Below are 12,269 nucleotides of genomic sequence, written 5' to 3'. Positions count from 1 at the left end.
TAGAACCTTCCGTAGTCTGGAAGCCTCGGACGTATTCTCAATACTGCTGCAGTAAGCATTCCAAGAGTTATGCTGAGCCTTTCTCAGTTCTCGCTTGTATCCTCTCAGATTCTTCTTGTAAGCGTCCCAGTCCTCAGGGGCTCTGGTGGACTTTGCCTTGTTAAAGAGCTTCCTGCAGGATTTCCTCATATTACTTAATTCCGTAGACCACCATGGTGGTCGATGTTTCCCCCTTGGCTTTCCTCTAGGGCATGCAGCTTTCAGTGAGATGTTGAAGGCCTTAGTAATCCGCTCCACTGCGTGTTCGATATCTTGCACATTTCTCATATTTGTCTCTGTTATTTCCGGTATCATCATATTGAACGATTCCCTATACCTATTCCAGTCAGCTTTCCTAACATTTGGCGGAAATATGATCTTGGTGATATGAACATCAAATTTGAAACTGATGTAGCGATGATCTGAGAAGCTGTGTTCACTTAAAACCTGCCACTCAGATATCATTTCATTTAGTTCTTGCGAGGCCAAGGTGATGTCCAAAACCTCTTGCCTGTTTTTAGTGACAAAGGTTGGGACATCTCCCTTGTTGCAAACTACCAGATTAGTACGCAAAATAAACTCTATTAGCGACTCTCCCCTTGCATTAGTATCACTACTTCCCCATATACTATGATGTGCATTCGCATCGCATCCCATAATGAGTTTCGCCTTTGTTTTCAGTGACTCCTCCACTAAGGTCTTAACGGCATATGGAGGCATCTCCCTGTCATGTCCCATGTAGACCGAAGATACCCAATATTTGCATTTGGCTATTTCTAAACTTGCAACGACAGTGTCTGTATTGCACATTGAGGGAAGCAGAAACAAATTGAGCTCGTTTTTAGCAATTATACAGGCTCGATTTACATCATTACCAGTATACTGCAATAGTTTGAACCCCGGAGTACTTAATTCACATATTTTGTTTTTGTAAACATATGGTTCTTGAATAAGAACTATATCTATGTCCCCTTTCATCAGGAGAACTTTTAAGGCAGCACATGCAGCCTTACAATGATGAAGATTTATCTGGAGGATCCGTAGGACCATCGAGATTTTCAACAACCGTCACATCAGCCGCTTCGATCGAGTCATCAAGAATGTCCTCTTCAGAGATATCGGTGACTCTCGCAATAACCATAGGTTCGACTTTGGTGAGTTCTGAGGCAATAGAAGCCTCCTCACGCATACGGTATCTATCCATGTCTTCAACTTTGGTATCTCCCTCGACTTCGCAAGAGGATCCGCTTACTTCTGATTCAGACAGAGGCTTGTCCATTTCTGAATCCTTTAGCTGATCGTTTTTATACACCTTCATTTGGATATAATGAAAGCCATAACATACACGGCCCTGGGACTTTGCCAGATGTGGCAAAGACTGAGTGTTCAATATAAACACTGCATGCCGTCTTGGTCCATCCACTTCATCCAAACGGCCAACCTTCCAATCAGCTGTTGGAAGATCTGGATTGCATCGTTTCAGTCTATTTAAAATAGATTCAGGGTCAGAAGGGTTTGCAGGTATCCAGGCATGTGCTCTAGGTCTAGCCGGTATGTCTTTCTTCTCGACTAACTCTAGAGCAGCTCCTTCCCAAACTTCACCAATTAGTATCAGAGCAGCTTTAAAACATTCTATAGACCTCTGGTCCTCAAATGCGACTAGCTTAAATCGTCCTTGATACCAACCAGCCTCTTGGTGTCGAGGATCTGGGCCGGGAAACTTTTCCAGTACCTGTGAGTAGACGACAGATAGAGCATTCTCAATTTCCCCCCATTTTTGCTTTGGAACCATACCGTCCAATGCTCCTTTATTAATGATAGCCATCACAAGGCTATATTTAGCAACTGAGGCAAACGATCTTTGATCCCTTTTGGAGGATGGCAGCTCATCCGGCGATCGTTCCCTTTTTCCAGTCTCAAGAATTCCTTGAGCCCATTTTAAGGAATCGCTTTGTTTAGCCGACAACGTGCTTGGGTCGACTGATCCTAACTTCTTTAGGATAAACAAAGCATTTCTGCGTTCCTTGAATCTCTTTCGTGAGGGATTACCTCCTTTTGATGTCGTTACCTTAGAAAAAGTTCGACTTGTCAGTGTGTCGCCACCTGTCGACCCGTCTACAGGTCGACTAATTGGGCCTAACTCTTGGTCATTGCCCAGATTTATAACTCCAGTCGATACCCGTCCACTGGGCCCTGAAGTTAGCAACCCAGTGGATGACTTGGAATTTCGCTGCATGGTGGCTTAATATCCCACCACACTTGAAATTCGTAGTAGGTACCTATTACTATGAGTTTATCCGCTATTGAAAAAACACGTCCGTTCCGTTCGACGGTTGAATAGGAATTCTCTACCTAACATGGAAAATATAACGCAAGCGTTCATTCACCGCTCAAGTTTCGAAGAAATAAATCGTTTGCAGGCAGAAGTGAAGGCACAACTACGTGAAATTCCATCAACCTCAAATTACCATGCAGTTCATAGCCTGATCGTTAGCTACTGTGGATTAGGACTTATTCTAATCGCTGTTGTGGTCCTACTAACAAAGTGCATTTTTAAGAAAAGGGCCATATCACCACAGCCTGCTCCAAGATCAACATGGGACATTTCAGTAGACCCATCCTAAATAAAACCTACAAGGTAACCGGAATTAGCTTATACAAGCCTCTCAAAATTATTCACGACTCCCCTCGGGGCCGCAATATGTTTATTCTTCATGATTTTTTTTTATTTGTTTTGACAAAATAAAATAAATCTCCAATAGAATAAAATTAAAATATGCTGCTCTTTTCATTCTTTCTAAATATATTGCAGCCAATCCAAAGGTGGTAATTCATATGTCAGGTATTGAATGGCACGCGCAAGAACATTTCGCTTGCGTATGCTATTCAAGCTACCAGCCAAATAATATGAAACTCAACACCAGTCATTGGCTTCATATGGAAAAAGAATTTAACTGCAGCATAAGCAATTCCGGCAAGTAATTCGACTATGTTATTTTTCTTTTACTTTTTGTTGTTATTACTTCTTACTTGTATTTAGTATATAAGGCTGAATAAATTTAATAAAGATGATCACTACGATTAAACCTCTTGGTGTTTCAATTGGCGTGATTATATTCTTTCTTGGTGTACCACCGAGTAAAGAATTTTAAACTCCCCTTAAAAGAAAGTTCTGGTGCACTACCAGGACTGCCATTAAATCATTTATTCTGGTGTACCACCAGAATATCCGCTGAGCAAACGCGCTCAAGCACTAACACTAATAAAGAGGAACTTAACTTATTTTTTTCTGATATATTTTCCACTGTTTTTTGTTTTTTAATTTCCTTTCTTGCTAAATATTTTGACTTACTCATGGTACGTTCCGATTTCTTTTGACGAACCAACAAAAAAAAATTGTTCCCATAATGCCAAAATGATAAACAAAACACACACTTAAATTGCTGCCCAAGGCAAAAACACATGCTGGTTTTTATTAAATGTCTGTTCTATTGGTTCCGAATGTCTGTTCAAATTAAATAATATTTAGACTTAAGCATAGCCAATTTTTGGCGAAGCCTTATTAACATGCCAAGCGCCAAAACAAATGAACAGTTTTCCGAAACAACATACGATACAAGCAGTTTCACAAAAATTGATCTCTTTTGATTCGCTGTGTTATGTTGATATCTTTCGTCAACCCTCCCGGATTCTTTCTCTGCACTCTCTATCTCTCTGTCGCTACCTGAATAAAATATCACAACATATATATGTTTACTCGAAATTTGTAAATTCATATATTACTTTTATGAAACATTCTTCTCCTAAACATAATATATTCTAACATATTAACATATGTGTCCCAAACATTTAATGCTAGTTTAGGAACATTACATTTTTGCACTTAAATATATTGTGTTTAAAAATTGTGCCCGAAACACATTTTGTTTATATAGAAACATATGAAAAACATATTTTTCTTACAGTGTACTAGTGTGTAAATTGCGCATCCTAAAATTGAGGTTGCGTAATCTTTAATATCACGTAAATAATTTTTTCAGTGTATGACGTCAGAACAAGTTTTTTGATGAGGATGCCGTTCGGCCGGGCCGAATCTTAAATACCCACCACCATGAACCAAATATTAGGGTTTCCTTTGAAATTTCAGGAGGGCTTGAGGACACTTCACGAAGATAAATTTAAAGATTTCACCTATGAGGACTATATCAGATGCTGGATTTATAAGAACCATTTTTGTTTGAGTTTTAGAGGAATCATTAACATATCTTGTAAGTGTGCAAGAAAATTATAAAATAACGTCTTGATTTGAAATTTTAAATCTGTAGAAGTAAAATCTGGAAATTTTACATTGAGTTTCAAGCAATTTTCATGATCAGTGCGCCTTCTACACCCTCAAGAAGTGAAGTCGGTCTATATGGAGGCATTACCAAATGGACCGATAAAAACTTAATCCGATACACGTTTTTGTGAGCCTAAAATACCAGAATATTTACAATTTCAAGCAAATCAGATAAGAACTACGGTTTCTAGAAACCCAAGGAGTTAAATCGGGCTACACTAAAATATGGACCGATACTCACCGTTTTCGGCACACCTCTTTATGACCCGAAAATACCTCTAGATTTCCAATTTCAGGCAAATAGGATAAAAACTTCGGATTCTAGAAGCCCAAGAAGTAAAATCGGTCTATATGGGGGCTATACCAAAATATGGACCGATACTCACCATTTTCGGCACACCTCTTTATGGTCCTAAAATATCTCTAGATTTCCAATTTCAGACAAATTGGATAAAAACTACGGCTTCTATAAGCCCAAGACCCCAAACCGGGAGGTCGTTTTATATGGGGACCATACCAAAACATGGACCGATACTCACAATTTTTGGCACACGTATTTGTGGTCCTGTAATACCTCTAGATTTCCAATTTCAGGTAAATTGAATAAAAATTCCACTAATATAACTAAAAAGGTGATTTTAGTATGTAATTGACTAACTTGTATCTTGAATCCTTCTTCACACTCCAAAGTAATGAATTCGTTAGACTGAATTTCTTCGTAAGTAGATAGAGGTGTTAGCGATGGTTTGTCGGAAAGCTCCGTAGTATGCGGTTCAACTTTGTAGTATTTGCCATTTTCCACTAAAGGAACGAGACAAGGGGCTGAAAAGAGATAAATTATACGTGCTTCAATCATTGCATTCTAATAACGAAATCAGATTTGTTATTAGTTGTAGCCCTAAAACGACTTCATTTTTATTTATTTATTAAATAATAACATTTACAATAAAATTATAAATATAATTGTACGCTAGGGTCTTAAGCTTCATCATATCTAATAATATCAAAGTATATATAATTATCTCTGCTCGGATATGGTTGTATATATAAATAGATCTTCGGAGATATGTTATGTATAGTGTTATATATGATTAGATCCGATTCTAGCAGTACTGCTACACAGATAAAAACAATATTTGTATATATTTGGGTGCAAAATAATATGTTTGTTTCGAGAATGTTAACGTGATATATTTTTGGTTATAAGTACGTATGTTTGGTCGCACATCAGAACAAGCGGTGAACATTACCAAACAATTTTTATATGTTGTGACAATATCAAGAAACCCTTTTGCTGCAAGTAGAGAATGCAGATGAGGAATGTGGTAATTCCGAAACGTGCGTCCATCCAACCAACTTGCAGTCTATAGGGCTTTACCCAAATAAATTTGACAAACATTCTTTTCCTCTGTTGGTTAAGCTACACTTGTAGTTTAGTCAATGCATGGTTTTGAGCTGAAATCAAAAAACAACAACAATGCTTAAAGAACAAAACCAACAATAACAAAACAAAACGAATAAAAAAGAGGAAGCACGCTCAAAATAAACCCAGTCAACTGCACTTAAATCGATGATTTGAAAGTGGCATAGGAAAAGAGATATGTTTGTACGAATTTATTTCGGCATAAGCCGGCTATCATACAAAACCTTTTTTCGGACGGTTCAAGCAGCGCTGCCGCTAGTGAAAAATTGAGTGAAGTAGATTTTGGAAAAAAGTGGAGTAGATTGAATAAAATTGAAGTAGCATACATTTTTGAAAACAAAACAATAGAATTCATTTTATTATACCCTCCACCATAGGATGGGGGTATATTAACTTTGTCATTCCGTTTGTAACACATCGAAATATTGCTCTAAGGCCCCATAAAGTATATATATTCTGGGTCGTGGTAAAATTCTGTGTCGATCTGAGCATGTCCGTCCGTCTGTTGAAATCACGCTAACTTCCGAACGAAAGAAGCTATCATCTTGAAACTTGGCACAAGTACTTGTTATTGATGTAGGTCGGATGGTATTGCAAATGGGCCATATCGGTCCACTTTTACGTTTAGCCCCCATATAAACGAGAAACAAATTTCATCCGATCCAGCTGAAATTTGGTACATGGTGTAAGTATATGGTCTCTAACAACTATGCAAAAATTGGTCCACATCGGTTAATAATTCAATGATTGAAACCGCTATGTTCATCGTAATTAAAGGAATAGGAAAAACAATTATGTAATATGGGGAAAATTTTTAAAATATGAAGCAGAACAAAAAGTGAAGCAGATTTTTGGAAGAAGGAGTGACGAAGTAAATTTTGTGAAAATGAAGCAAAATACTTCGATTGAAGTAGTAGCGGCAGCACTGGGTTCAAGTGTGGTTCATTGTTGGGTTTAATGAACTGCCTGAATTTATTCTGATAATTGGTTGATAGTTTTGCTGCAAGTAGAGGATGCTGATGAGGAATGTGGTAATTCCGAAACGTGCGTCCATCCAACCATCTTGCAGTCTATAGGGCTTTGCCCAAATAAATGTGACAAACATTCTTTTCCTCTGTTGGTTAAGCTACACTTGTAGTTTAGTCAATGCATGGTTTTAAGCTGAAATCAAAAAACAACAACAAACCTTTTTCAATATAATTTTGAAGTGTCTTCATAAAATGCTTAACGTTTAGCAACGATTGTTGTTATTAAATTTTGAAAAAAAATTTGATATCAAATATTTGACAATGCGAGTTTAATATCTTTATTTTTTATTTATATAAAAATTTAATGTCTTCTCATTTTCGAGGAAGATCAAGGTGTATGAGAGGCACTGTAGAGGTGAGTTTATTGTTTGGTTCCTATTTTCTCTTTTCAAAATTCACGAAAATTTTTCCAATTAAACTATTAATTGAGTTTTAAAAATATTCAAATAAAAATTTAATTGATTCAACAAATTTTTTAACTGAAACAAAAATCAATCACACAAATTAATAGTATCAATTAATTTTTTAATTGACTGTCAATTAATTTTTTAATTGATACTATCATTTCTGTGATTGAAGACATTTCAATTAAAAAATAATTGGATCAATTAATTTCGTAATAGAATCAGAAAAAAATTGTTTGTGTATACGACGATGAAGTTGTGGTAGTCCAGATTAAGGAGACCGAGAAGCAACGTGAAGATTTGTAAACAGGGCATATCCGTAGTAGGGACAGAACGTAGTATTATCCAATATCAAAAAATTGCGAAGAGGTGTGGGGGATTCCAAAATAGGGAAATGGATAACAAAATGTGTTGTTGTTGTGAAATACCCCTGTAGAATATGAGTGGACTGTACGAGCGTATTTCGGTTGATTATTCTCAGAGCAATGAGAAATAATCAACGATATTGTGCGGAAGTACAACCAACCGGAAAGAGAATAAATAATAACAAAGTGGAGTTTTATTTTTAAGGTGGGTATTAAGTTCGAATTTAGCCGCTAAAATCGTAATTTTTTCACGATTACTTTTCTTTAATAATCCATTTTACGGAATACAAAGACAAGAAATATATATAATGTAATGCCTTTTTTTAATTATTTAGTTTTCACTTTAGTGAAAAAATGAAGATTTTAGCGGCTAAACTCGAACTTAATACCCACCTTTAAATGTAAATGTACAATATTTAATTGAAAATAGAGAAGGAAAGAAATGAAAGGACATATATATGTAATGATGTTCACCGTTTGAAAGTTGGAGGGAAAGTGATTAAAGAGGAAAGCGTCTTAAACCGATGATAGCTTAATGTACTAAATTCAATTAGGAAATATTCACAATAGATTTTATCGTTTATTTAGTAAGCATATACTAAGAGTAATTCAAACTAATTCAAATTTATAATGAAAAGCAATTTAAACGACAGAAAGTACACTGTAATTTGTAATTCCCTAATTCAAAGTACAATTTATTAGTTCAAAAAAGTAGTAAAATTCACAGATTAAATAATAAAAATTCAAATTAAATTCATAAAAATTTGGACAAACGTGAAATTTGCTCACATAGATAGAAAAAAAATTGGAGGTAATTTGCATTGTGTAGCGGATATATTCCCGTGCAATTATTCATAGTATGGTATTTGGGGCTTCGCACAAACCATTCCATATAGAGTTGGTATAAATTATTGGACACGAGAATCAATTATTGGTAAGTATATGTATTATATGCAAATATATCATTAAATAAACTGACTATTATTCTGTATATTTATATTTTAAATATATTTTTCAGTGTTTTCATTCCGAGTAGGCAAAGAGAGGAATTGGGAGACTCATGAAAAAAAAATGTGTGATGAGAACAATTTCCCAACGCCTTTCGTAATTTAAATTTAAATGCCAGTGGCTATGTATATATATTTTTATTGAATTCTTATACTTTTATTCCTAGACATAAATATAATGTACATAGGTTAGACCCAACTTTTAACATTAAATACTCTTTTGGTTTTATAATAAAAACCATAAAATAAATCCATTTTATTAACTATACCTATAGATAAAATTTTATATAATAGACATATTAACATCTAATTATATTAAGATATAATTAGATGTGGGTCATATTTGAGATCTGGTCAGATTTAATTCCTTTAGAATTAGATCTGATCAGATATTACCATTTTTCGGATCTGACCAGATCTGCCTACATATACTATCATATCTAATCAGATATGGCAGGAGATCTAATAATATCTGGCCAGATCCACCAATTTTTACACGGGAAACTGTTACTACAGATACAAGAATATCTTGATTCAGCGATCACAAATCAAATGTTTAATTCCGGGATCTTCTGTATAGTTAAAATGGTACTAAATATGCCTCGATAAAGTACTTTTCTATGCCAAAAATAATTTTCACATTTATGTATGCATTGCACATATTAACTTTAAATATTAATAGGGAATTACCTCTTCCACCACAATAAAATATTTGTAGTGCCAATCCGTGTAATCATATCTAATAATATGAAAGTATATATAATTATATCTGCTCAGATATGGTTGCAGATATAGATGATCTACGGAGATATGTTATGTATAGTGTTATATATGATTAGATCTCATTCGAGATGCCATTATAAATGCTGTTATATCTAATGCTTTCAGTCATATCTGGTAAGATATAATTGTATATTATTATATATGACATCATATTCAATTGATGTACATATAATAAAATATTTGTTTATGTTTGTGTGTAAAATAATATTTTTGCTACGGGCATGTTAAAGTTATAAATTTGTTTATAAGTACCTATAATTTTGTTTGGTCACATAACACAATAAGCAGAAAAAACACTACTAAATATGCTTTATATGTATCGAAGGTTTCAAGAAACCAATTTCTGTTTGAACACTCAAAAACACAGTGAACCCACAATGAACGAAAGCATTGGTTAATTTTAGAAAATTTTAACTAAACTGTATTACCAACAGCGATTCCATAAAATAAGTAAATATTTTTCAACAAATTCAAGGAAATTTATTCGACATAATTATTTTCTTTCACTTGACTAAGAAAATTTTGTAGTTTGACGAAAAAAATTGTAGCTCAAAATTGCAAGAACGTCTTTAGCGCCATACGAAGTGCAAGATGGGCGCAAGTATGGTAAAATTTACAAATGTTAAGAAGTTCTGAACTATTTTTTGGGAAATACGAATTTAGTGAATATTTATTATTCATTTATGTAAAATGTCTTGGCCCATTATAGTTAATTTTCCAGAGCATGCCAAATATTATTAAACTCAAGGGAGCTTTCGCAAAATATAATAATTCCATGAACCAAAATAAAGTTAAATTGGCTTAGGTTAGGTTAAAGTGGCAGCCCGAGTTATTTTCAGGCTCACTTAGACTATTCAGTCCATTGTGATACCACATTAACTAAAAGTATCTATTACATATAGGTACTTCTAGTTTTAACCACTGAACCTAATCGATTATTTTCTTCTGTTGAACCAACCTGAGGCCAGATTACCGCAGTCGAAATCGGGTATTTCGGCATCGTAATGTAGTTTACGCGGATCACCGAAGTTGAAGTTATACAAGATAGGTACATAGTATGTTATCGAAAACACAGTATGTAGTGATTTTTGTGTGGAAAAAACGTAAACAAAAATAACACAAAACGAAGTTGGTGAAAATGTAATTTTGCCAAAATATATTTAAGAAAATAAAATACTACTTGCATTTAGGGAAACGGATCAAAGAAAGGATTTCTCAGTAGTCGCTTCAAACAAAACTGCAACAAAGTCAATGCAAAGCAGAAAGAGTGACTTTTTTTTATCACTTTGCACATGGTACTATGCTAAAAGACTGCTTTTGTCACGAATATATTTCCTTATTAATGCCACTTGCCATACTCTGAACCGAAGACGAGGAAAACAAAAAAAACACTTGGATTCATAATATATTTTTACATATGTTATATATTTTAACACACAAACACAGAATAAATTTCTCCGAAATAACATATTTGGATCGCAATAACTTATTTAGAAAATCTCTTTCGCTTCCCATTTATTATTAGTTGTGTTCCTTTACTTTACTCGTAGTAAAAAGTAGTAAAAGAGAGAAATATTGAAAATCCTCTTGAAAATGTGTTAAATATACGGGAACGAAAATATAGTAAAAAATAGTAAAAATGCCAAATAAAAACCAAAGAGGTATTGTGATTTGAATAAATATTTTCAAAAAATGGAAGCAGGTAAATTAAAAAGTTTTATATCGCAATTATTTTGACAAATGACAGATTTTTTGCAGGAAACTTTGAAATTTTTACTGCGATGGAAAGGAGCTATGGTTTTTACTGTGTATTAATAGCACTCCTTGTACAAAATTTTAAATCAAAGTAAAACTCTGGCTTCTGGGCCATATAAGTACAGTAATAGCGCGTATTCTCAGTATTTTGTCATTCTGTTTGTAACACATACAAATAACGATTTCTGGCTATAGAAAGCAAGCAAGCGATATAACGATGTTCGTCCATATGGCTTCAATAATGAACCTAAAGTGTTGAAATTGAAAGACACGTATTTTGTCTACAAGCAGGTCAAGTTCGAAGATGGGCTACAACGGCCTAAGTTTCGATATTGCACCATATAAACCAACCCCCCAGTTGGGATCTTCAGCACATAGACATTAAAGCTTCTATCCGATTTGCATGAAATTCAAAACGTAGAGGCAGTTTTGGTCCATTAAAAGATGTGCCGAATTTGGTGTGAGTCTATCAATGTTTTGGTAGTTTTTTCGTTTTGTTTAAATTTTGAAAAAAAAAAAATAAATTGTAAGGCCCATATCTCGCGAATATTAGATATATTCAATACGCAATATTTTTATGGAATATTATAAAAATCATGAAAATCGGTTTATAATTGCGAGTTTGGCAAGTAAAACAAAATTTCATACATCCGAGGTGTTCAACTTCCAACGTCTATAGGCCAGCCCTTGAACCCACTAGGGAATGGATTAAGATATCAAATTATGTTGATATCTTAATCCATTCAAAAGTTACAGAATTATATAAAAAAAAAACGATTTGGAACTACTTTGATTTGTAAAATTTATTAACAAATAATTATTTTTGTTATGACATATGTACCGCTTTTACTCGAAAGAATTTTTCAAGTAACTTGTAGTAAAAAAATTTTAAAAGAGACATGCATTTTGACATTGTTCTCTTAAAATTGTTTACTAATTTTACTAATCTTTGGGGTTAATGAACGGTTTCCAGTAAAAACTAGTAAAAGTAGTAACTAGTAGTACATAAAGGAACACAACTATTACCATATGTTTACAGCAATGTAAAAAAAGTAGTATACAAAATAAATTAGGATCGAGAGCGGAATTTACAGAGATCGAAATGTTTCTCTATACGAAACAGAAC

At 34.1% G+C, this 12,269-nt stretch overlaps 1 protein-coding gene across 3 annotated transcripts in view; it reads right to left on the bottom strand.

Annotated features, from left to right (window-relative positions):
- The window catches only part of Hasp (Hig-anchoring scaffold protein), a 563,757-nt gene that overhangs the window by 312,904 nt on the left and 238,584 nt on the right, over positions 1-12,269 (bottom strand). For all 3 annotated transcript variants that reach the window (XM_075295587.1, XM_075295586.1, XM_075295588.1), the window contains one exon: positions 5,037-5,200. In XM_075295587.1, the coding sequence (XP_075151702.1) occupies positions 5,037-5,200 (164 nt within the window). The remainder of the gene's footprint in view (positions 1-5,036; positions 5,201-12,269) is intronic.

The sequence above is a fragment of the Haematobia irritans genome, chromosome 2 (assembly GCF_050003625.1).
Source record: "Haematobia irritans isolate KBUSLIRL chromosome 2, ASM5000362v1, whole genome shotgun sequence".
Classification (NCBI taxonomy): domain Eukaryota; kingdom Metazoa; phylum Arthropoda; class Insecta; order Diptera; family Muscidae; genus Haematobia; species Haematobia irritans.
This window is presented reverse-complemented; position numbering and strand designations above follow the sequence as displayed.